Source organism: Periophthalmus magnuspinnatus, chromosome 23, assembly GCF_009829125.3.
Source record: "Periophthalmus magnuspinnatus isolate fPerMag1 chromosome 23, fPerMag1.2.pri, whole genome shotgun sequence".
Lineage (NCBI taxonomy): Eukaryota > Metazoa > Chordata > Actinopteri > Gobiiformes > Gobiidae > Periophthalmus > Periophthalmus magnuspinnatus.
In genome coordinates this window covers 21301775-21328922 of record NC_047148.1, presented here as the reverse complement: position 1 = coordinate 21328922, position 27148 = coordinate 21301775, and the positions used below count along the sequence as shown (strand labels likewise).

The 27148-nt window shown below is 39.9% G+C and overlaps 2 protein-coding genes across 4 annotated transcripts; both read left to right on the top strand.

Moving 5' to 3' along the window:
• The first annotated feature begins 261 nt into the window (after positions 1 to 261).
• Positions 262 to 1795, top strand: LOC117391415 (transmembrane protein 250). The gene is made up of 2 exons (XM_033989227.2): positions 262 to 383; positions 638 to 1795. Exon 2 carries the CDS (start codon positions 802 to 804, stop codon positions 1219 to 1221), a length of 420 nt encoding a protein of 139 aa, XP_033845118.1. The 5' UTR covers positions 262 to 383; positions 638 to 801; the 3' UTR covers positions 1222 to 1795.
• Positions 1796 to 3343: 1548 nt separating this feature from the next.
• On the top strand, positions 3344 to 27083 carry LOC117391404 (nucleus accumbens-associated protein 2). 3 transcript variants are annotated; one of them, XM_033989213.2, is made up of 8 exons: positions 3344 to 3834; positions 6792 to 6848; positions 20250 to 20431; positions 20515 to 21270; positions 22018 to 22194; positions 22335 to 22440; positions 22660 to 22757; positions 22840 to 27083. In XM_033989213.2, the coding sequence occupies exons 3-8, from the start codon at positions 20320 to 20322 to the stop codon at positions 23361 to 23363; spliced, it is 1773 nt and encodes a 590-aa protein (XP_033845104.1). In that variant the 5' UTR covers positions 3344 to 3834; positions 6792 to 6848; positions 20250 to 20319; the 3' UTR covers positions 23364 to 27083. The 3 variants fall into 3 exon arrangements, with proteins under 3 accessions (XP_033845104.1, XP_033845103.1, XP_033845105.1); XM_033989212.2 differs by lacking the exon at positions 6792 to 6848 and having other exon boundaries at positions 3345 to 3834; XM_033989214.2 differs by lacking the exons at positions 3344 to 3834; positions 6792 to 6848 and adding an exon at positions 18565 to 19287.
• Positions 27084 to 27148: the final 65 nt, after the last annotated feature.

Below are 27148 nucleotides of genomic sequence, written 5' to 3'. Positions count from 1 at the left end.
TTAATTTGATTCGGACAGGTAGAAGCCAATTTTGTTTATATTATCAGCGGCTTTTTTTTATTATTATTTTTTTTTTTATAACGTATATTAGATGAAACTTACAGTATCTTAAAACATCGTATAACTGCCGAAATTTTAAAGTAAATTTTGCTTTTGTTTGTGTTTGGAAACCGTTAACAGCTCCGTTTGCCGTAAACTGTAAAACACAAACTCACGACGTCGCGACAGCTCACGTTTTACGACATGCCGTAAACCAGGTGCCAACAACCGACCCGACAGGTGGTGAAAATTCCGCTAACGAGAGAAATGGCTAATATTTCGTCTTTTTGCATGATAGTTTAGCGGAGAAATACGAGGCTTTAGTCGTGTGAAGCTATTAGATGGTAAGGGAAAGAAATGTACGTTTATTTGCATGCTGTTTCTGCTAAATTAAGGGCGTTTTGTGATGTCAGTGCTAACCGTTTTACTGACAGTAACGCAGGAAAATACAAATACAGCTTCTCTTTATAAATCTGTGTAATCCCTCCCCCGGATTACACAGATGTCTTCTCTTTAGATACTGCCTGGTGTTCTTAATTAAGTGTTATTATGCATGTACACCCAGCACTGTCACTGAATGGTGTTTTTCTCCTTTTAGACTGTTTTCCCACAGTTCCCTGCATGCACTGCTCCGACCTGCTCCTGGCTCCTGTTCCCTCCAGATGAAGCTCAGGGTGAATCAGAGGCAGGATTCGCGGAGGACCTGTCGTGTCTCTGTTTGCTGGACTCCTTTGCACTGTGTTGGGCTCCAGTAGCCCCCTCATGCCTGTGATTCCCATCCCTCGACGCGTGCGCAGCTTCCATGGCCCTCACACGACCTGCATGCACTCGGCCTGTGGGTCTGCACACTCCGCCCAGCTGGTGCGCACCAAGTACAATAACTTTGACCTCTACCTGCGCTCCCGGTGCATGTACAGCTTCCTCCGTTTTCTGCTGTATTTTGGATGCAGCCTGCTAACCTCTCTGCTCTGGGTGGCGCTCTCCACCCTGTTTTTCATGCAGTACGTCAGTGTCCGTGTCCTCCTGCGGCTACAGTACAAACTATCCGTGATTCTTCTGTTACTGGGACACAGGAGGTTGGATTTTGGGGTGCTTAACGACCTTATCATCTACAGCATGCAAATTACCATGTTTCTAGTGGGTGGACTTGGCTGGTGCTTCATGGTTTTTGTCGATATGTAGCTGTTTTTACTCTTGCTTAAAAAACGTGTGATGTGAGCGTTTACTACATAGTTGCCTTTTTGTAAAAAATAGAAATGGTGGAAGTTTCACTTTACCACATTTTAGTTTTGGTTCATTTGTTGCCTTCTGTTGCACCATAATCTGTAAACTGCACATTCACAGATATACTAACATTTAGGATTGTGTATTTTTTATTTTAATTTACTCAAATGAGAAAATCCTTATCATGTTCGAGTGTGTATGTATAATGTTTGTGTAAAGCCCACGGCATTTTGGTTATATACGGTTAGACGTTTTCCTTTTATTAATAAGACTATAAATGACATCCATCATCTGTTCATAAATGACTGTATCAGACTCACTATAAAATGATAAAAATCAAATTAATTACACTGTGAATGTGTTTGTCTTTGGCTTGATACTTGAAACTGTTGTGCCAAAAATGTCTTGAGTTTGCCTTATTCTGTAATTGTATTAAATTGTATGACTGTAAATGTCAGAATCAAAATAACAGAAATAACAATCTTTAATTTACTAGCAGTCTTGGTGGTGGATCACGTTAAGCATGTATGTAGCTCACGTTTTTAAGATTTTGTTTAATTTTGTTTGTAGAATTGTTCTTTAAATAAATAACTCGGTAAGTATGTCCATTGTGTCGTCTGGCAGTCGTGATGACAGCCCTTGAGCTGTGTCATAAGAGAGTGGGACAGATTGAATTGGAAAGGCTTGTGGGTCAAATGCTCCTCAGTTACTCTTCACATGCTTTCACAGTTGCTCTGACAGACTTCTCTGTTTAGCTTCCCTTGGTCTGGCACACACACAAACACACACACCAACCATAGCTAGACTGTAGCTTCTGCCAAGGATAACAATCAAAATGGCTGCGTAACAATCACCTTATATAGTCTTGTCACATGGCACAGACTAAGATCAGCTCGAGGGCATGGTTTGGTTGTCTTGTCGTGGTTAAAAGAATGTAATTAACTCTACAATGAATCCTAACCTACACATTAGCATTGTCCAAGTAATAAGACCTAAATAGTTGTATTTCATTGTTGAAGAGATGCTGGAGGTTAGTAAAGCTTCAGGCAGTAAATGGATAATTAGTCACTACAATGCACTTCTGTTTGGATCATCAACACATCATACGCCTCGTACTCCTGAGCTGGTGCCATCTGACAGTTTAGTTCAACTGGAGGGAAAAGAGAACATTGAGTGTCTTGTGACATAATTACAGTTGCAACCAGCGCTACTTGATGTCATCGTTTTCATTTCTCCTTTTTTATCTTTTCAGAGTCATTGTCCAGATGACTTTTTGGTATAGGCTGGTGTGTATTAAAAATACAGAATCTGATGTTGCTTTTCTGACTGACTGAATGACTCCATTTAGATAAAGTCAAACATTTAAGTTGTGACTGCCTCCTTTGTTTCTGCCTGAGTTGTCCTATCAGACACAGTGGAGGCCCCTGAGGACCAGTCTCTGTGGAGTTTGAGCCAGGATCCTGGTCAGGAGGACCCAAAGAAAATTCTGCAGTACAGGAAGACAAGAGAAAAGTGACGGAGTGTCCACTGTGCAAACATGCCTCAGTAATCAGAAGATTGGCAGTTTGATCCCATACAAAGTGTCCTTGGGTAAGACACATTGTCTCTACACAATGATGTGTGAATCTGTTTGTTTGTCAAGTGTAAATTAAAGGAAATCATATGCAAATAAGCCTTAAGCTACAATATAATGTGACAAGAGGCATCATATAATGTACTGTCCCAACCAAATAGCCTAGAACAGTGAGAGTACACATAATTATGGGGTTTGTTTAAGATAATTAATTAAAGGTAAAAGAAAGATTCTTCACATTGTTGACCCAGCCCTGAGGCTGTTACTGGACACTGTGAGTGTTGATCCAGAGGGTTATGGCACTGTAATATTAAATGCCAACAGTTTGGTGCATGCAGCAAACAACCTGAAGTCCCAGTGCCACTTTGCGCTGAAGTGTAGCATAGAGCAGGGCACATGCGCAGTGTTTTTATGTCATAGTCTATGTGAGGTAACATGTAACTTGTCTCTGGAGTCAGAGGGAGGCGGTACCGTCCCGTGTGCTGCCCCATATGCCGTTCATAAGTTGCTTTAGGACAAACTATAACACAATGGTCCACCAGGCTACACCTTTAAGCCTCCGGAGTGCAACGAGTTCATGTGTCCGGAAAGTGCACACATGAACCAAGCCATTTGCTGCGCAGACTGAGCCACGAGGAAAGCCTCCTGACAGTAACCCGGCATGCCCCTGCAAAACGTCTGCGTCTTTAAAAAAAAGCACTTTACGGAATGGTGCATGATGTCAGACTGCCGCTCGATGTCCGTATTAACATTGTTCATGTGAGCGCGTTCACTTCCTGCAAGGGACAGAGGCAGAAAGCGAGCACATACACACACGGAGCAAGGCAGTGGGATAGATAGAGAGATGGGGGACGAAAGAGTGTCAGAGTGAGCCAGCGGACGAGAGAAAGCGGGCCTGCTTTTTTCACCTCAACAAAACTTTATAGGTTACAACACCGCCACATCCACCTCTGCGACCACTGACAGACTGCTGTGTATGGGATAGCGCCGTTTTTTGGGTAAATATATCCCCCTCTTCTGTGTCCGTCTTGCTGTAATGTTTATGGTGTCTGGTTTGTATGACGCATAGGTTTTATCCGTGCCTTATTCCAGTTGCTCATTGCTTAGCCACACAATTGGACTGGCGGCCTGATGGTGAGGGAAAACTCGCAAGTCTTGAACTTTCCCCAACAGTTACAGTTAAATTTGTGATGAATAGAGCAGTTTGAATGGAGACTAGAAGGATGGAACCTGTAAATAGTGTGATATTATGTGTTGTGCGTCATGGCCAAAGACACCCTCTCCACCCTTATTGCTCCATATGTTTATAAATGCAAAGTGTCTAAAATGCTGCATAGGTTTTTAAGAAGTAATGCTTATTAAATATTCATGAAGTATTTGCCCTCCATTGAAATCAGTTGGCTTGCTGTTAGGGTTGGTGTGCCTTTCCACTTTTGTTTCCCTATACATTGTTTATGGATGTAATGGACAGTGGATTGATTCATGTAAAGTGCATTAAAATTGTCTGGATTAAACAAAATATGGATAATCTTTTGGGGTTTCTAAAGTTGAACAGTATCATTTGGGTTTGGACTATATGCTTCCAAACATCCACATGAGTTTGATCTAATTATAGAAAAGGAGAATAGTGAAAGTAACAATATTTTCAATCTCGTAAATGAGCAGTGAAGTATTTCTTGGCTTCCGTTTAACTCTGAGTGTTTGCAGTTTGCTGTTAGGTTTAGATGACAGTTGGAGAGTTAGTTCACCTTACCTAAACTCTGAGAGATCTTTGTTTGACAGCGGTGCCTCTTCTCTGGGAGCTTTAATTAGGCCACTTGGCTTTACATTATCTCTGTTTTTCCATCACAAACAAAGTCACATCACTACTAACATCTGCATCCTCAACCGTCCTGTGCCTTTTTAACCTTACTGTGAACTGTCACTTATCTTTATAGAGTTTGAACATGTCACATTTCTGCTCTGTTATGTAAGCGCAAGTGAGTTCTCATGGATCCATAGGTCTTACCTGCCAAGCCGAGGTAACACAAGGACAGCGTTTATTCAATCTGCTTTATGATATTTCTCCGCCCCTCTGCAGAGCTATCAATTCTAGGTAATGTGGCTTTGCGCTGCCAAGTTTCAATCCTCAGTGTTAAACGGTACATACGTGGAAAATGTAGGACTTTTTTTTTTCTTTCTTTTTCCCCTAAATGGAGGCCTTCCAGCACCACTTGTCTGTGACTTGGCTGCAGGGGGTGGTGATGGCTCTCAACAGCTGTATTTGTCTGTGTGTGTGTGTGCATGTTTGCATGTGCTAGCCTGTGTGTGCTACAGCTGTGTCCTGGGATGCCCTTCCTTCCATACGCCCCGCACTATACAGCATTCCACAAGGGGGCCCGGGGCTGTGTGCTAGTGGGGAGTGTCAAGGAGAGAGAGGGAGAGAGAGACGACAATGTACTGTTTCAAATGCGACTGATGCAGAGGTCCAACAGTGTGGGTGAAATAAGGCTAACCTCATATAGATTAGGAGGGAGCTTTGTTTTTTTGTTTTTTTTCTGCTGTACTGTGAAAAAGTGTAGGGCTCCGTGGACAAAGAAAGGTGCAGCGATGTAAGAAAAAAGGAAGTCATGCAGATCTGGATTTATACAGGAAAAATCTCACATAAAATAATAATAATTACGCTTTTATGTAGCACATTTTTATGCCTTTTTAAAATTACAATTATACATCGTCTTGCGTTAATATCGTCAGTTTTCCCCCCTTTTTTTCTGTAAATATCCTTTAGCGTTCATTTTTGTAGCCGAGCAGGTGTCTTTCCCTCAAACTTGCATCAAAAATCACTTATTACTTAAAGGTACACTATGTAACTCTTCGTGCTTGTCTCCGTGGAGATGTTATTGCTTTGCCTAATGTTGTACAGTATGGCTTTACACCTATCTATCTCCATGGAGGGTTACAGTCTGTGGAGAGGCGAGCCAGATCACATGATAACACATATTTTTCATGGTATTTTTGAAGAATAAAAACACCAAAAAAGAAAAATTTAATACTATACTGTGGAAAATTTGAGGGAAAGAAGGTGGTGGACCCAAAATGTGACTTGGTGCACCTTTGAATGGCCTGTTTACGCAGTACAAATGGTTCAGCTTTAGAAATGTTTAGTTTTTTTTAAGTACAATCACATTTGTTTGGTGCTGCTCTCCCTGGTGAATGTTCGTCTGTTATTCACATATTACAGATGACTCACCATTGATGATATGTGACACCAGTCATGTATGCGGCCTGCCTTTTTCCACGTACAGTAGTCTTTGGAGAATTCTGGCTGTTGCTTTATGCTAGGATGGACAGAAACCTCCCGGTAGTACGATTTGTAAAGTGCAGCCCGTTTGACACACCAGCTTATCCAGGTATTTTATTATCTTTCAGTGAAATCCAAGTCGGCAACATCATGTCACTGTGTAAGGTCAGGAGGTTTTAGTTGACTAAGCTACGGGAATTCCTTTTAGCAATAATAATGGCTGCGAGTCATTCTGAACTTTCTTGTTATTGTTAAGGGAGAATTAAAGTACTCTTTTGACGTGAGGACTCAGATTTTTATAAAACACCCACTTCACTCAAATAAAACGTTAAGTTAATTTGAAGCCATTTCCTGACGGCGAATGTGCTTAACAGATCCAAAATCATTGGGAGTCAGGCCCAGTAGAACAACAAGAACAAGGTTGGCAAATGACCTCAAAAGGCAAATTCACTTCACTAAATTAAATCTACATAAACACTGACCTCTTGATTAATATACACTAACTGCCAATTTTCTCAATGTGCGTTTGTCTAAGAGGAAATCCGACGTTGGGGCATGCTTAGTAGTATACGCGTCCTTTCTGTTGTCAAATAATGATTGCTAAACCTGTGTAACAAGTAGGGCAGTTCCTAGAAAGCTCCACACCCTTAGCTTGACTTATTTTTTTTTTTCCAGGAACACATTTGGTTTGGGCACACCCATTTTGCTCTTGGAAAGTGCACACCTGGTAAGGTAGGAAATCTATGTAGATAATCAGTGCTCCAGCTTTCACAATACACTTCTACACAAACGCGGCGAAACTATGAAGAAATTTGACTACCCCCACAAGCCTTCCTCAAACCTAATTCATTTGGATTTGCCTGGCTCCCTACATGCTTTTTAGGAAGCCTTCCAAGAATTTAGACAATGAACAGTAAACATGGCAGGTTCCGCAGAACAATTCCACATTAGCTCTCTATGATCACGTGTCTATTTTTTCTCAGAACTGCCTGCCCCCACACTATTGCAGATAACTGTAGCTGCTAAATTTCATGTTCCCTGACTATGTACTGTTGTTACACTTGACAAGACTCTCACAAATGGACAAATGTGCTGAATCTCTCTCACACACACTCTCACTGCCACGCTCTCTCACATTGTCTCAGAGATTTCTGGTAATTGACATGTTTTGCTGTTGGCGTAGTGCCTAGCAAGATCACATGGCATGGATGTTGTGAATGCATGGTGAGAATGTGTGTGTGTGTGTGTGGGTGTGTGTTTCTGTGTGCGTATATGTGCATTAGTACTTGAGAAATGAAATAAAGGAAGGAGGGCATGTGCACATTTGATTGTTCCAAGTATTTTCAGCATTAACAGTAGCACGTAGCCATTACCCAATCTTGAGAAATATGACCAGCGTTTCTTTTTTCATGAGATTGTATTGTTAAGCAGAGTAGACTGTTAGCTGTTTCGAGTCGTAAAACAGTTTTTGAGAAATTTGTACATTATTAGCAACACGGTATTTAGTCTTGAGAGTTGATTTTACACACGGAAACAATTGTGAAGTTGAACTTTTTAAAATGATGATTGTAAGTTCTCATTCTAGGAACATATCTGTCACCATCATCTACCATCTGTGCTAACCAAAATTTCTTAAGTTTTGACCTCTTCCGAGAATCTTATAATCTCAGGTTAACTTATCAAACCTGTCTGTAACCGAGGACTAATTGGAGAGGAGTGTTTTAAGATCTGACCGAGTGGGTTTCAGAGAAGGGACACCAATTTACTCCGAAAGTCCAACCTATAATTTAGTAAATGACGCATACGGACATGCACAAACACACATATTCATAATGTTTAAGTAATTCCTGGAAATCATGCAAACACAAAAAAACAAAACTGTCACATGTACTACAATTAGCACGATGGCTCTGAGTAGAATATTGTTAAATAAAAAAAAAAACTGGACTAAATAGACCAAAAAGTAACATAGATAATACAAATGTCCAGAGATGCTCCTCGTGTGTTCTTGTCCTGCTTTTATATGTGGCCCAGTGCAGTGAACTTAATGGCCAGTGGAAAAAAAGACTGGAATAGTTGGCAACTGATGTGCTACACTTGGGCCTCACTTAATGCAAACATAGTGTGAGATAGTGGGAAGTTAGTCATGGATCGCTGTACTAATAACAGACGTCCTGTAAATATAAATATAATATACCTTATTGTGTTTCGAAGTCCAAACTACACTGGATTCGATACCAACTTTGCCTTTACACTCACAGTTTACAGATGTTTATTTCCCCAGGTACTAATCTCCTAAATATAGCCTTTTTATTGTCTTAGTTAAAAATATTCCCAGTACCGCACAGCCTTCTAAATCCATATCCTTTATGGTTTTGCATGTTACGCAGGACCTCCATGTTTTGGACAAACTAGTGCAAGGTTATCTAAGGTGACGTTATTTGAGTACATGTATGCTGGCTTAGGCTCTTGCTGACTGCCAGATTCTTAGGTCTCTGTAAAGTGAGTGTGTGAGTAGGTGGAGGGCATGGCTGGGGGATGGTGTTTATGCTCTCCAAATAAATGTGTACATATTGCTGGGAACAATCAGGCCTTTATTTTATAACACATTTGGACACTGGATTACATTGTACTGATTCTCATGAGAGATCTCTGCTGCTTGTCATGAGACTGCTTTTAATTCACCTATTCATGATATCAAACATTTTGTTCCCTGTCTTTCTTTTCATGCAGCAGAGTGGATTAATACATTCGGTCTGCTAATTGAAACATGTACACGGGGTTCTACTGAGAGCACAGCCTATCTCTATGTCTTTGTCCGTGTGGATGGCTGTGTGGTCGACTCCAGTCAGTAGACAGTGGGGCACTGATGCTGAAAGATGTGTCCTCATTTTCTCTGGCGGCCATGTTGGAGTGCTCTGATGTCATGCATATGTCACCTGTGTACAGAGACTCAAATTGCACTATTACCTTCGCTCATCATGTGTCACTCTACTTTTGCTGCTCGTCGGGTTGTCAGGGAGAACTTTACCATACTGTTCGGTCGGATGTGCTGCTAATGCCAAGTTGTTTATACAAAGCAGTGCCCCATGATCATATGAAAGTATTTAGTTGGAGGAATTAAAAGCTGCTTTCACACTTGGAAGTGTGACAATCCAATCGGAGCGTAACCTCACTTATATGTTTTGGGCTTCTACTCACCTTGGATAGCCCTCTGCATTGCATCTATATTTATACAACTCTATCTTTGTTGGTACTTACCACCTGTTTAAAGCATGTCAAGTGAAAAAGCCATTGATTTTTGTATGTGTTATACATGGCAGCCCGACTAACCAAAGTAGGCCACTTGTGTACTGTGCCTTCCTAAGAATACTGTTGTTTATGGATTAAATAAAGAGAGAAGGGTTGTAAAAAGGTTTTTGTAGTTTGAGATTTCACAGTAGGGAAATAGTGAGTTATTGAGTTACTTAGCAGCACATTCATGTCATCCTATGTACTAGTACTCGAGTAGTGTGCTCTGTTTGTGGTGTAGTTCTTGTTGTGGTGAGCCATGGAAAGGAAGAGACTCCACAGCTTTAAGTTTTTGTGTGATTTGGTTTTGTGTTCTACCTTTAAAAGAACACGGTGTAAATTTTGAGGCAGTGGATCTGAAACCTTTTTTCCTCCTCAGAGGTGTTGTTGTTTTGTTGGGACTGTTCAACGAAATGTTATAAAACTTAGCAATATCCATGGAGACAGCCAGGTGTTAACTGCACACATGAAATATATCCACATTTATTCTGTACTGTGGAGCATTTCAGGCAAAGCAATAATGTTTTCAGCAGGTGACGAAGCCTTAAAACCCTTTACAAACACGCATTTTCCGACGGACCTAGATGCAGAGCTCTAGTTTATTTATACGCCGTCATACCCGCTTTTCCCTAACCCGGCTCACGCCACATAGATACGTGTAGCACTCTGAAGTGACTCGTACACATCGACTCGTCTGTATTGGAAATGCGGACAACGTCATGACAACTATTTGAATCTGATCGGTCAAAGCATCACAACAACGGAACGAGCTGAAAAACTTTTGTTGCATCCAGTTGAGAGAAAAGCACGGATATTTTCCCTGTCCGTAAATGTGCAAAGCGCTTCCCGTTCACAAACTAAATATTCCGTGTTGACGCTAAAATAGGCTGAAGTATGCCTGTCCGCTCTGTGATTGGTCTGCCTGATTAAACTTACAGCGGGAGAATGTGTAAAAAGAAAGTAGTCCTGACACGATAACACATTTTTATATCGCTGAAGTAAATATAGACCATAAACGATAATATTAAAACCAAATTATTCCTCAAAAATACTCCAAATGTGCTATTCTGTGCTTAGTTTGTGTCTATAATGAATCATAGAAGTTCATAAATCAACCCTCTGCAGCTCAAATCTCATCGTAGTACGGAAAAATATCCCAAATTTTCCCACTAGCGCAAAGAAAACACATGTGTGATAAATACTGACCCACAAAAGCTATTGTTCCATCTGTGACATGTATTGAACAATAAGTCGATTTTATTGTGACAGGCCTAAAATGGATTCTCGTGAGAAGTAGCATGAAAACTCGTCTTCCTGCGCACGGTTAAGCTTTCTCGCACTTACCCTATCGCTGAGAGAGGGTGGGTTGGGTGTTTGTCCAGAGGAGAAGTGGGTCCACGTGCAGCAGTGTACGGTGCTCATCCTGTGTGACTTTATAGACGTGTATGTACCGGACAGAGCTCGATCAGGGGACGGCACCTGTAAGATTTTGGGTTTTATGGTTATTTTAGGAACTATATTTGTTAATTTATCCAGTTTGATCAGTTTAAAATACAAAACAGACATCTAAAGATTCTTTCAGCGTCTTCACACAGGCTTTATTTTCATGCTTTTACATCCTATTTCCTGTAAGTTTTACTGTTTTATGCGCCGTGACAATTGCATTTGATTCGGCACAATTGCATAGGGTGTGTCAGTGTAACTCACATCCACTCACAAACACGCTGCACCGAGCTATGGACAATCTAACCTAATTGTTGTCCTAGTTTGACAGCGGGTGACATGTAGCAGGCCTTGGGATAGACTGTTTTCCCTAGAGGAACATGATGCCTAGAAGGATGGTGCTGACGTTGCATTTTCTGGATTTATAACCTCTTTTATTTAGTTCTGTGATCGTTGACGTTAGCGAAGCATCCACACAAATTGGATTTGTACCTGCAAGAATAAATTAGCATTAAAAAAAGAGGAAAAAGGGTACAGTAATGCAATAAATTCTATGTTAAGCGTGACATACCTCTCGCCACGTTATGCTCATTTGAGATGCTCTGAAAGTTTGACTTGAGAATATACTGACGTTCTTGTCTGAGCGGAGTCACAAGGCGAGTGTAAAGCAAACTTAATGTGATGCCAAAGGCTAAGATGTGACTTTTTAAAGAGAACTCTATCAGATCTAACGGACATAACGTGTTCAGTTATGCGCCCTGCCTTTATTTGGACTGAACAAAGATGTTGCTGGAGTATTAACCGACTCTCTATTGAGTCTAGGTCATAATCCTATATAAATATACTGGAGCAGAAAGTTCATTTAAGGTGGAGGAACAGGCCCAAATCCCCCAGATCTGATGTGCCTGACTGAGTGTAAATGTTTATCTGAGAACCCGGGTCACACCAGTTACACATGGCATAGGTTCACATGCCTCTGCTAATATTTGAGGTTACATGAGGATCTCCATTTGGTCAATCGGGTTCTTTATTTCAGGGTCATCATAGAACAGGAGACTAAAGGGAAACTTATGAACAACACTTATAAATATTTACACTCTTATAAAACTGCTGCACGTGTGTTTAGTTGTAATGAAACTAAATTCAGTTTTACCAGGACTAGTTCAGGTTGAAAGATTCATGTTATATTTAAGGTCTAAGCATTTTCTACCTGTAGTTATAACCGTGTTTAGAAAAGAGTCTAAACCAGAACAGAACCTTGATAATTTGATCCTTTTGGCTGTAGCACAGTTTAATTTATGCTCCAGATACTTGGGTTAGATCTAAATAATCCACTTTATAATATATTCAATTGTTTATATTCTGCTAAAATAGCTGTACCCAATTATGGAGCTCAACAGTGGCCGCCTACACCAGGCTGAGGAAGTACATTTCCTATTCATTTTCTCCACTTTCCAAAAAAAAAAAAAAAGATTTAGTTTTAAATCTGTTTCTGAAACTTTATAAACAGAATTTAAAGTTTTAAATCTGTTTTTTAGACTAAAAACAGCCTCATTATAGACATTATTTTCCACATAGCTGGTTCAAACTTGCCGTGCCTTTAAATTTTCAAGATTTAAATTATTAGAAAAGTTGATGATGCAGATTAATCGGAAGTGTTGAGCTCCATTATCAATTATTTTTACTTTTTTTCAAAGCTCTGGCCATTGTCCGTGGAGCTGTTGTGTTTTTATCTGAATAAAGGGATTTCCTATTGTTATAAAAGTGTCCAAAATCACACGTCAAACAGTCAGCAGAAGTCCATATAAGCCAAACTTTCCCTTCCCTCCATTTTTTTCTTTATACTGTAAAGTGGGGAGTTTTTGAAGTTGTGTCAGTATGTGCTTAAAAAAACTGTCTTGCGTGAGTCGCAACTTGCTTTCTTGCCGTTTCACTCTTACACTCAATTATTGCAAGAACACAGCTCACAAAAAGCAACCTTCAAATCTTTTGCAGCGTCATACACTTTCAAATGTTCTCACTGTCTGGAAAATGACATTTTGGGAAGTGTCTCTGGCAACATTTTAGAGATAGTTACTAATGTGTAGGTGGAATTTCTTATGATCAAAACTAAAGTGTCGTTTTGTCCTCCTCACTTGGCTTTATGTGTTCAGAGTGTCAACACACAATGTAACTAGTGGACTTATACTGGCTCCTCGTTCTGAGTAGAAAAGTTTTAATGAGTAGGCTATCCTTCCCTCTCCATCAACTAATGAGTTTATTTGGTAATCATAATATATTTATTTTAATATTGATTATTTGTGGCTTTCAAGATGATGATCTGATGGTGCAATGTGACTGTAAGTGAAGTAATCAAACACTTTCAATCTTACTGTAGTGCATTGTAGTTTTGTTTTGTTTCCTCATTTATATTTTGTCATTTACTTGGTTTGAATCATCTTAACTTATAACTAAACTAACCTACTCTTTGTAATAACTGCAGAGGCACTGTCATCTGAATTGGGTTTGTTACTGTTCCCCACTACTGTTTGTTTACCTCCCACTGACACTTGGAGTCCATTAGCCCTGCCTTAGCCTGGGGACACACACATGCTCTTCGTTGGCCCTTTTCTCTCACACACGTAGTCTATACTTCATCTCCACATCCCCTACAAGGAGCAGGACCAGCTACAACACAATACTTACCCCACTTCACCCAAGTCTTTACTTGCCTATGGATAAACAGTCATGTTTTTAGGTAAGACACTTTACCCAGTGCTGTGGTTCGCCCCAGGGCAGCTGTGGCTACAATAACAGCTTCACCGTGTACAGAGAGAATGAATAATGCAGAAAACTGTAAAGTGACTTTGAGCATCTGGAAAAGTGCTCTCTAAGACTATAATGTTATTTGTTTAATTGCACAGTTCTGCTCACCTGTTGTTGTTCCAACTAAGTTGTTTTTTTTATGGCCAGATTGTGGTGAAACAAAGCTTAAATTAAAGTCTAACTTGAGTAATAAAGCTTCTGACAGAGCAGTGTCTCTAGTTAGCGTCATCCCACCCCAAGCAGCTTTGATGACATCACGTGAAAAGTATCCAGGAGGCTACTTACTTATCACGTATTGATATGTGCATAGAGATATATATGTGCATAAATACATATGTATGTGTGTACATGCATTTATGTACATAACATTTACATAGTAACCAGGTTTAAAACAGTTTGTGCATTCAGTGATCGCCTGCTGCCACAAAATAGAAAACCTATATGTATGTGCTAATATATATATGTACATGTAGATGTTTATGTACATGTACATGTATATGTTTATGTACATGTACATGTATATGTATATGTTTATGTATATGTATACTACATACAACAACCACAGACACTATGAGCGTTTTGCTTTTGCTCTCTCTGGGTTAAGTATTGTAAACTAATACACTAAATATAAAATATGCCTTTTCTATAGAATGAAGTACAGAATAGCTGATCTTACCTCGTTGCCCGTTTGCCGACTGCAAAAACATATATAAAAAATATTCCAATACAATCCAGAGTTTATACATACATATAAATTTGAATACAAACTTACATATAGTACATACATAATGCAGACAAAAACATGAAGTCAGTACATACAAAGTACATACATATATATACACACAAAGTACATACATATACACACAAAGTACATACATATACACACAAAGTACATACATATACATACACACAAAGTACATACATACACACAAAGTACATACATATACACACAGAAAGTACATACATATACATACACACAAAGTACATACATATACATACACACAAAGTACATACATATACATACACACAAAGTACATACATATACATACACACAAAGTACATACATATACATACACACAAAGTACATACATATACATACACACAAAGTACATACATATACATACACACAAAGTACATACATATACATACACACAAAGTACATACATATACATACACACAAAGTACATACATATACATACACACAAAGTACATACATATACATACACACAAAGTACATACATATACATACACACAAAGTACATACATATACATACACACAAAGTACATACATATACATATACATACACACAAAGTACATACATATACATATACATACACACAAAGTACATACATATACATATACATACACACAAAGTACATACATATACATATACATACACACAAAGTACATACATATACATATACATACACACAAAGTACATACATATACATATACATACACACAAAGTACATACATATACATATACATACACACAAAGTACATACATATACATATACATACACACAAAGTACATACATATACATATACATACACACAAAGTACATACATATACATATACATACACACAAAGTACATACATATACATATACATACACACAAAGTACATACATATACATATACATACACACAAAGTACATACATATACATATACATACACACAAAGTACATACAAAGTATATACATCTAGGCAAGGCATGTTTATTTGTACAGCACAATTTGTACACAAAGTAATTCAAAGTGCTTTACAGAATAAGAAAGACATTAAAATCACACAAATCAAAACATAATAAATCACAAATAATCAACATAAAATTTACATTAAAACAGAAGAGTACAGAGTAAAAATCTACATACACAAAGTATATACATCTACATGCACACAAAAAACATACATCTACATACACAAATTACATATATCTAGATACATACACAAAGTACATACATGTACATACATATACATACATACACACAAAGTACATACATGTACATACATACACACAAAGTACATACATGTACATACATACACACAAAGTACATACATGTACATACATACACACAAAGTACATACATATACATACATACACACAAAGTACGTACATACATACATACACACAAAGTACATACATGTACATACATACACACAAAGTACATACATATACACACATACACACAAAGTACATACATATACATATCACTTCCTGTGCAAAGTTACTGTACGCCATAACTTTACTGGTGCACCTTGAGCGAACACAAAGTGGAAAGATACCAGACAATATTCAGCCCACAACAATTCATTTCAGAGTTGTCTGGTTGTTACATAACTGTGTGAATCATGAGGATTTTTTCTCTCTTTTTTTTTTTTTTTTTTTATAAAGAAACAATGATTTTGATCCTGACTATGCGCAGACAACTTCACCCAGCGGGGTCTATACACACAGAATGATGTTGCATTATGAACAGTGATCAGCAGCGTCTCTCTCTCACCCTCGCTCCCTCTCGCCATCCCATAATACTACAGACAGACTAAGGCAGACGCCCGCTCCGTCCCCATTGGTAGAACTGTTGCCAGGGTAGCGCTGCTGTCTCAACGTGGATAGAATCTGTTGTCTGGTACACTTTAGACATGAGAACAACTGCAGGATCTGAATATTTATAACGGCGAGACAGTTCATATTGAGATTGTATAGATGCATCATAAACAGGAGGCAGTGCTGCTGCAGTCTGCCTCTGCCGCCCATCGTCTGGTTTATGGGTTCTACACAACTTTTCTCCAACCTCTTTTTCAGTAAATTCAATAACTTTTACTTTCAAGGTTGGAGAAGCTTTTGTAATTTATTTTAAACAAGAAACCGTGTGTCTTAGTGCAACACAAAGCTTAGCATATTCTTTGAAATTAATGCCAAAGTTTAGCTACTTATTGCAAAATAATTAAAATATATGTACAAGCTATGTAATATGTCCGGATGTGTTTTTGTGTTGTGTGTCTTTTTGGTATGTGCCATCTGGTGAATCATCTCATTTCTTCATATTATTCAAATATGCCTGGACCTGCTGCTACAGCTAATAACACTATGCGTAGGTATGAATTCTTGATTAAAATGAAGGTAACACGTTTCAAACAAGCAGACAACATTAATCAGTGAATATGTGAGTTTCTCGACTCACAAAACTGCTTTTGTCCCTGTCAGATTCATTATCACACATGTATGCAATGTTATTTGTCATTTACGACATAACCACATAGTACACGCCTTATATATATAAAACTATACAACTCTGACAAATACCTGTGAGTGCTCTTTGACACATAAGGAAGATCAGAGGTGTGGGACTTATATTTATGATCAGGGATGTACAAAGTCTATATTTAATGCAGGTTGGATAGGGTTTCAGTCTGAATATGGGTGTCTATGTGCTTACAAAATCCTCAGTATATACAAACAGTCTTATTTATTTCCTAAATGCGCATACATTTACATTCACTTGAAGACGGGCATGCAGAGGAGAGCTTGTGTGTACGTTGGTAGCGTGGCACACTCGTCCTGTCTGCCTGACTCAACACATTCGCCGCTCACTCTCCTTTGCTCTCTTTCTCTCCCCCTCCCCCCTCTCTCGCCCCATCCCTCTCTGCCCGGCTGGCACGTACATGCATGTCTGTAGACTCTGTACTGTGCTCTGCTGCTCTGGCACGCGCCAACCTCACTGCAATGCAGCCCTGTGTGCATTAATTGGCAGTGAGACAGTGGGTACGTGGTATGCAGGGCGGGAAGCATAGAGGGAGAGAGAGAGACTAGAAGAGGGAGCGAGAGGCGGTATGAGGACACTGTAGTGATGGACGGACACACGGACAGACTGGGTTCAAAGAAGGACAGGAGGACAGGAATAGCATATATGTCGCTGAGTGTGCACACCATGACATAGAATAAAATGTGGGTGTGTGCGGCAGAAAACAGACGGGCCATATGCAGCGTTTTGCATTAGTCTATTGTAGATTTGTGTCACTGCTGGCTTCCTCTGAGCTCTTTTTGTATGTGCTCACTCATGTGTGCCTATATGTACCATGCAGATATCACATGCAGGCTGGGCCAGAGCGCTTGAAAGTCTGACTCATAGCTTTGTGATAGCCTCCCTTTCATTTCCGCTGAAGAGTAAAAGTTTGAGCTCAAACTTTCTACACTTGAGCTACCAAAAATGTGTCTGGGTACTTTCTAAAGAGAGGTATATCAAATGATTGTGAACATTTGGGTATTATGATCTGAACTGTATCCTTTTGCCGAGCTGAAATCCAACCTTAGAGGTCAGTGGGAGCTTGTTTTATTTTTTGCATGGAACATTTACAAGTTACACTTGTACATATGCACATAGTCATCTGTCACAGCAATCATACAGTTATACCCTCCTACGCAGCTCTCTCTGGAAGTTCTCTCTGTTAGCTGATGCCTTTTGTGTTGCCTTCTTAGTTACAGCTTGTGACATCTGGCTCCTCTCTTTCTCTATCGAGAATATAGGAAGGGCTGAAAGCAAAACAATAGAAGAAAAAAAAAATGACACAGCCCTTGAATGTGTCCAAGCGCCAAAGTGGAGGTGTAAATTAATCATTTAATTTATCAATTTGTGTTGGAATAGCGTTGTGTGAAGAATTCACCGCACTTGTCGTGTAGGAGTTTGGAAGAGGTGCCTATGCATGAATCACACTTTCATGAAACGATTTTTTAAAACTATTGTTATCCAAACCTCACAAAAGAAGCGTTGAATTCTTGATGTGTAAGTAGGATTCTGGCATCTAGCAAAGTCATCGTAGACTGTCTCAGAACTTGTGTCAAATGGGAATTGAAGAAGTTCCTCTATTCTGCTTTTTTGCTAATTAACAATAAGCCTCTGCAAGCCTTTTCTTCATCTTGCTTTTGTCTTTGTCACCTCATCGTCTTGCCATCCATATAAGTGTCCAGGGCCAAGTGGCAGAAGTTGCTTCAACCTAATTGTCTTTCTCTACTCGTACTGTCCTCAGATGACTTTCTCTCTGTCTCAACTCTCCCTTCCTCCCCTCCCCTTTTGCTTCTCTCTCGCTCGGCCCAGTCTCTGTCTGTAACTGTAGCCTGTGTTTTTCTCTCCCTCCCACTCCCTGCGACGTATAGATACTGCATTGATCAGACACACGCGCAGACACATGCACACGCATACACCACCACTCAGCCTCCCACTCCTTTTATCATTGATTCGCTCTGCTCTGCTCGGCTCTTTCTCTCCCCCCACTCCTGCATACACATACATACAGACACACACCCTCTACAGCGGCACTTGTTGAATTCAACCCTTGGAGAATAGAGCGAGGGGGGAGAGAAACAGAGAGATAATGACAGAGGGAGGCAGAGGGAGGTTTTGAGACAGCGCTAGAGCGGACAGCCAGCAGAGAGAATGGGGCTTCATACTGATAGAAGATAAGCTAAGGGAAAATAGAAGTTGGAGCGGTAGCCAGACACCCAGACTCAGTGTTGAGACAGAGAATGACACTTCAAGTGAAAAAGCTGTCCTTCCATCTCTAACTCTTCTCTGGTGTCCCGCTTCTGACTGCTGATGTGTGAGGCAAAGAAGACTGGCTGGCTCTCTCAGGTCAGAACTGTCTGGGATAGCACTGTGCATGGCTGTGTCTGACAAAAAGGGAAAGTGTGTTTTAGCAGTGCCCAGGCATTTGCTGGCTTCTCCAGGTGAGTGCGAGCATGCCAGAGTACTCAGGCATTTCCCTATGCCGCCCGTGTGCCGCATGCCGTTGTGGGTCCACACGCACACTTTTATGTAAGTATGCCAGGGTGCATGTCTGCCTATACCGAGTGCATGAAGTGGCAGAGACAGAGCGAGAGAGAGACTGTGCAAGAGAGGCGGTGACATTTTTTTTGTTTGTATTCCTGGAAACTGCTCTGCAGCATTGCTCAATAATGAAACTGGTGTGTACTGTATATGTAGTGTCTTTTTGTGTGAGTTTGTGGAGCCGAAGATGTTTAGTGGACAGGACAGACGGTGCAAACATGCCAGGAGTATAATACATGTGAGAGTTATTTTAAAATACTCTTTGTCATGAGCATGAGCAAGTTGTTCTGTTTAGCTTTCCAGAGTTCACAAAAAGTCTAAACACGGGATGTATAATAAATACCAACCCATAAAGAATCAAAAACAATACCTTGGCCAGCACTTGAGTCACCGGTTGTGTACAGTGAGTGTAGCATCTCTGAGAGCAAGATTTGTACATCAAGGCCAGTTTAGAGGTCATGGAAGTGGCTTCTTTGGCACTATTATTACTGGTGCATTTTGCAACGCATGGAAGGAGTCCAAGGTTCTTGGAATTTAAGTCATGTAAAACAACATTGCCTTAAGGGTTCACAATAGTCTTTTTGGCTCCTCCTTTTTCCTAGCAAAACTCGGCCCTAATCTGTGCATATCCATCTCATATCACACACACACACACACACACCTCACGTCTGCCTCACTATGTTTTTGTTTGACTTCACTTGTAGTCTGTGTCATAGGACAGCTTTACCTCATGCTTTACAAATGCTTGTTCTGTATTTCTTTTATAGATGCCTCACTCACTGGCAGAGTGTGCGGTGAATTTTTGAAACCACATCTTCCTTTTCCTCAACATCCAAAATGTCCCAGCTGCTTCATGTGGAGATCCCGAACTTTGGGGCCACAGTTCTGGGCTCCTTAAATGAGCAGCGTCTGCTGGGACACTACTGCGATGTTTCCATCCTGGTCAAAGGTGAGAATTTTTTGCTACCGTAATAAATCCTGCGTAATTACAAACATTTCTAGAACTTACACAGGTCTGAATTTGTGTTTCAGGCCAGGCCTTCAAAGCCCACAGAGCCGTTCTTGCAGCCAGCAGTCTGTACTTCCGAGACCTCTTCAGTAGCTCAACCAAAACCCAGTTTGAGTTGCCCTCCTCTGTCACACCTGCTTGTTTTGAGCAGATCCTCTCTTTCTGCTACACAGGGAAGTTAACCATGGCAGCTAGTGAACAGCTGGTGGTTATGTACACAGCCGGCTACCTCCAAATTCAACATATAGTTGAAAAGGGTATGGACCTTATGTTTAATAAGGCAAACTCACCTCACTGTGACTCGCAGACGGCTGGCACTCTAGAGGAGACCGGGTCAGAGCCACAGAGTCCCAGCAACAACATCAGTGGTCTCACAATGGCATCGCTTATGGCTAACCCCGGGTGGACACAATCGCTCATTTTGCCACGCAAGATTAAAGTCGAGGCAGGGGAGCCTACTCCCTTAACAGTTCCCTCCACGCAAAGTAAGATGTCATCCTCAGAATTGGGAAGTCGACTGGCCAGGGCCAGTTCTCTCTTCTACACAACTAGTGGAGGAGCCGCCATACCGGGCATGCCCCCTTTCCTCCTGCAGGGGGCAGCTGCAGCTGGAGCTGGAACAGGAGCAGAGCGATCAAGCCCTGGAGCCTCCAGTTTACCCACCACTGACAGCCCCACATCCTACCAGAATGAAGATGAGGAGTTTGAGGAAGAGCCATACGATGGGATGGCTGATGACCCGTACAGCCTCTACGGACGTTCTGCAAACTCTTACAACAGTGAGTACTGTATACTGTAAATACACGCATATTTTTGTCTCTTCCTAAAAAGGACATAATTTATGATTAAAGTTTAATGAATTTAATTAATTTAAGCCCAGTACTATTGAGTGTTTGGTTAATTATATATATCATAAAGGACAAAGAGGTTGACCAACTACAAACTCTGTACCACAGATCAGTTTATTTTTGGATTCTACCTCGCGCTCACATTACAGCTCATGCATTTTAGCCAAAGCGCTGCTTTGTTTCAGAGAAGTGCTTGCACCACGTATCACTGTTTTGTCAAAATCTAGAATTACAGATATTTATAAAATCCACTCTATCTGCAATCACTCAGAGCACCCCAGGGTGACATTGTGGGTTATTTGAGAATCACTTCACATCTTTCCTACATTTGTGTGGATGTGTGTTTTAGTGTCTTTTGTCTCTATCTGGACATAATTGAAAAAAGAAAGTTTGTTTAAATATTTTCTGTGTGTGGTGTAACATATAATAATATTAATGTAATAATATTCAGTGTCCCTGTCCCAAACTAATTGCTGATGCAGCATCATTACTTTTCTGGGCTACATATGCAATGCATTTATGAAATAGGAAAATGTTAGAAACATTTTTTTTCCAGACTAATTAATGGTTTCTTTTTAAAAAGAGGTGCGGGTTACGTTCATTTTTATTTCCATTTTCCTCATATAATATATTTGAAGGATTTACACTACCTCTCTCTTTGTCTCTTTACATCATCAGTCCAGGACAAGCCTGAGATGGCTGCGGTGCCCTTGGCCTTGGAGAACCGCAACTGTGTCCTTATCCGCCGGGACCTGGTGGCTCTGCCTGCAAGTCTCATCAGCCAGATAGGCTACCGCTGCCACCCGAAGCTCTACACCGAGGGGGACCCTGGAGAGAAGCTGGAGCTTGTTGCTGGTACAAAGATGCACACAAAATGAATGATGTATGGTGTCACACATCTGCATAGTAAAATCAGGGAAACAAAGCTGTAATCAACTGTCTCATGTGTCTCTGCTTGCATAAAAATCACCTTTTAATTATTTTTTTATTCACAGGTACACAAGTATTCATGACTCGTGGCCAGCTGATGAATTGTCATCTCTGTGCTGGAATCAAACATAAAGTCCTGCTTCGTCGTCTTCTGGCCACATTTTTTGATAGGTGAGCCACTATCTGTGTTGTTTCCTTCTAAAGTACCACTTGAGTTGTGTTTAGGGCTACTGCTGCTGTCACAAAGCTACTTTCACACTCCATCTGTGGCCATGTTGTGCAGTGTAGTGTAGCTTCAGTACAGTATTTGTGCCTGCCCATTATTCTCAACTCCAGTATTTATGCCTACTGTTCACGCTGCCCTCTGGTGTTTACTTTGTGTTCCTACAGAAACACTCTGGCCAATAGTTGTGGGACAGGCATCCGCTCATCCACTAGTGATCCAAGTAGAAAACCCCTGGACAGCCGGGTCCTCAATGCTGTCAAACGTATGTATATATTAATTTCTTATTTATGTTATTAATCACATTTCTCACAGTATCTATAAATGATTACTCTTTTTCATTCCAGTCTACTGTCAGAATTTCAACCCTAACTTCAAAGAAAGTGAAATGAATGTGATTGCTGCTGACATGTGCACCAATGCGAGGCGTGTTCGAAAGCGGTGGTTGCCCAAGATCAAGTCCATGCTGCCCGATGGCATGGAGGTGTATCGCGCAGGAATGGGCATGACCACAGCTTTGGGCCTTGGCCTTGCTTTAGGAGCAGCTCAACAACCACTTCCCTTTGACCCCGACTTCAAAACGCTAGAGCAAAGGTTGTATCCAGAGCGCAAAGAACCTCTGAGGACTCACACTGCTCTGACGGAGGGCAGTCCTGGCTCTGGAGCACCTGAAGGAGAAGCAGAATCTGAAACCAATGGAGTAGCCCACGGTGAACATGACGAAGAGGAGCAGGCTGCGACAGGTGAAGCGAACGGATCGCTGGGGGTGCCAACCATGGTCAATGGGGCAGAGGCCAGCAGTGGTGGTGATGTGTCATCTGAACAGCAAGTGGAAGGCTTCGGGCAAAGTCTGAGAGTGAATGGACAGTGAACATCCTTTAGGGCTGCCATCCAAGTCGTGAAATCTGCATTTCTTTCTGCTTCTACATAACATCTTCACCACTCTCTTCTCCCGTGCTTCCTTTATGGAAACAATTAAAGTCTGCGCTTGGGAACCCTCTGTAAATGTTCCGTAAAAAATATGCATGATGCATACACCTATTCATGCAAACAATAAAAACCTGATTGTAAAAGTAGACACAGGCATGACATCCTAAACTGGTTTATCTAATCTGTTTTTCTTTTCCGCTTTAAAATACTCAAAGATGTTAGCGTGCAAGTGCACAAACAGACCACATCACATAAAATACCTCAAGAACATGTGATTCTTGACGTTTTTTGGACTGTAACAGAATTGACAATAATACAGAATTGTAGTAGATTTGCATGTGATGCCTGTGTCTTCTTCATTCCATTCCTATTCCTGAACCACACATTGAACAACTGCAGCAACTTAAACACGTCTAATGAAAATGCATCAATGGCTTTTACCTTTTAAAACTTCTGTAAGAATCCTGGGAGACATAAGTAACAAGACATTAACGAGAATACAACACCAAACCGAAGCTTGCATGCATGAATCCATTAAAAGAACATGAAGAGAAAACAAAGCCACAAAACAACTACAGGTTAAGATGCTGGTCATTGCAGCAGTTTTATGCAGAAAGTTTCTATTTTCACTGGGATCTGACCTCAGCCTCATTCCACAGAGATGAGGTCTGCATAGAATGGGACTTGTGAACTGATTTTATTTGTTTGTTTTTTTGTCAAAATACTGTATTCTGTAGTGTCAGAAAGTGCACTACGTTAAGTGACGTAAGTGAAGCACTGTTTCACATGATGTACGTAAGCGAGTGGTTGGCACCATTGTATTTTTTTGTTTCTTTTCTTTATTCTTCCTGTCTAAGACTAGGGAGGCTGGGTAAGTTATTGAGTAAAAATGTTCTGCTGGCTTCTTCCATTTGCACTCAAGGAAAGAATAACATTAGTTGGCAAGATATATTGGTTATAAAGACTGTAAGATTCCCCCACATAACCTTGACATGAGGAGAATGTCAATTTGTAATTGTTATGACTAAATGGTAATAGGAAAATGTATGAAAAACAAAAGATCTCATATTCTTTCTCATCAGATAACAATAATTTTTATTGGATTATGAGATTATTAGGTGTGTGTTTGGTTAACAAATTTTAACTTGGTTAAAATAGAGAGTAATATTCAAGATTAGTTTTAAATTATATACATCAGTTGATTTACATATGACACCTTTCATTTGTACGTGAAACCTGAAGATCGGGCCAGTTGTGTGGTTGTTGCAAGAATAAAGTTTCTGTTTTGTATTTTAAGATGCACAATAGGCATAAAGTAAGTTGCACACAACATTCGAAAAGTTTACAGAAATAAAAAGTGACCACCCCTTTAAAAGGCCTGGAAAGAGCTGCTATTGTGTTGTTCAGTTAAACTGTAGCATCACTAAGGTTATATGTGTTCATGTGATTTTCACTAGTGAATATGAAAAATCTGTTTTTATATTTACCTTTTACATTTTATTTTTTTGAAAAAGGGCTGCATCCCTTCTGTACATTTGACTGTGAGGCTGGTGTAAAGCTCTAAGCTTTTGTGATTGTGCAGGTCTTCCAATGCGGTTAAAACCAGGGAGATTTATATGACAAACAGAAGTGGCTGAACTGCAGTCTTTTTTCCTTTCCTATTGATTGTAATATTTGTTTCTATATACATTTGGGGGGACATGAGAGATGCAGATGTTTCTTATTTTAGTGAATATTTAAAATATATGGTCTGCCTTGAGCGTCAGACCACAGAAATTTAACTTGACATCATGTGTTGTCTTCCCAAAACATTTGAGAATCTAAATTTCTCTAAACCAAACAACTCAGTATACAAACATACAAAAAACACGCACTACCAGTATATCTAAAATGTTCAACTGCAGTAAAACCAAAAAGCAAAAATTATTAAAAATAAAAGTTCTTGTTGAGGTGGGTTGTGGAGCAGTGCCTTAGATTGTAACTGTGTGGATATGTTGTGCACAAACTACTACATGCTCAATACAAAAAGATACATTATAAAGAAGCTGAAAATGGTTTGATTACAAGAATGGATAACAGCAGTTCTATACTGCTGTGGTATATCTAAAAGAATACACAAATCTGCTACCTGAATAACAACATTTACTACACCGTCATATTTAAAGCTCTATTGTATTCCAGGTTCAAGGAGCGTGGTGCACTATTGTTATTATACGATTAATCATTTTTAGAGAATGTGTTTTGACTAGTTCTTGGAGGATAAGCTAGATGTGGTCGTGTCAGAATAATTAAACATGTTTATATTGTCCTGTATTTTTTCTATTGTAACATTTACCATTTTTATACCAACAGAGAAAATGACTTTAGAGAAAATGTAACAGAAAGGCCACATTTGTTGAATGAAGAAACAATTTTAGACAAGATTGCCTTGGCAAATAAACTCTTATGTTTTATCACAACATGCGCAGCTCATCTGATAATACAGTAAGACTGATATGAAACAGGACCGCTTCAATTACTTACATTGTTTAACCTGAAAACTGTACATTATTATGCAAACTCACAGTTGTAATCATAAAATGCATGCCTTTCAGATGCCACTCTTAACACGATGAAACCTCTGAATCTTATGCACCGTGTATTATAATGCTGAAAAACTTGCCAGTGTTTGCAAACAAAGGCTATGAACTCTTGCATTGATTAGGGCAGTGTTTTGTCACACCCTGGCCTTCAAAATGAATGTTTGCATTCAGTTTTGCTTATTGTAAAGAATACAGCAATCTATTACAAATATCATACCTACCTACCCAGTGAGTGTGCATTTGGAACCTTTAGCAATTTCTTTTTTAAAATGCACTAAACGTTTTTTATGTGTACGTACAGTTTGTTTTTGAATATAATGCCAGCACTTTAGAATTTAGATAATTGAAAGAAAATGTCAAGGATTTAGGAGTGACAAAAGCAACTTTCAAAGCCATGTGCTCAGAGCGCTGACAATCAGAATAAGGATGTGACCCCAAGTGCACTATTGGGAGAGTTGACATGAACTGTGTTAGTGCTGTTTGCTTTGTCATTCTCCAGCTTGCTTTCCTTATAGCTTCTTGCCTACTTTAGTAGAACGGTAAGACAAATGGAGTTGAATGCAGCCTCCTTAGTTGAAGGAGTGTTTTTCTGCAACAAGGATAACTTATGACACTCTTACCTTGGTGCTTCGTTCAGAAAGTTGCCTGTGTTGACATAGGCCAAATCTGCAATGCTCTGGTAAGCATGGGCCAATGTTGAGCCCAAGTATGGACTTACTGGTAACCTCTTGATGGACAACAGTCCATCAGTAAATGAACTTATCATGCAAACTGCATTTTGATTAAGGTATTCTTCTCTATCAACAGGGCTTGGACCAGCAAAACTAGGATGGGATACTTTTAATGTTGATACTGCTTTACGTTTCAAATTAACTGTTGAACTGTGTATGCGCCTTTGACTCAAGCTTCAATAATGTATACAACTGAAATGCAAGTTGCCACTTTTGATGTTGCATATATCTTTCATTCCCATCATGGTATTTGCAATCATCACTTTCAGTTGTGTGATTCAGTATATGATTTGTTGACATGCAATAAAGATCTGCTTTCTATTAAAAGGTCCTGACTTCATTAACTTATGCTGACATGTCTGTCTTTTTTTTTTTCTTGTAGACCTACTCTGAAATTTTCTTTTGCATACAGT

Excerpts from the sequence above, each read along its gene's own strand:
- LOC117391415 (XM_033989227.2), top strand. The coding sequence starts at position 802 with ATGCCTGTGATTCCCATCCCTCGACGCGTGCGCAGCTTCCATGGCCCT.
- LOC117391404 (XM_033989213.2), top strand. The coding sequence starts at position 20,320 with ATGTCCCAGCTGCTTCATGTGGAGATCCCGAACTTTGGGGCCACAGTT. Across the intron at positions 22,195-22,334 it reads GAAGCTGGAGCTTGTTGCTG|GTACACAAGTATTCATGACT; the intron begins GTACAAAGATGC and ends TTTTATTCACAG. Across the intron at positions 22,441-22,659 it reads CTGGCCACATTTTTTGATAG|AAACACTCTGGCCAATAGTT; the intron begins GTGAGCCACTAT and ends GTGTTCCTACAG.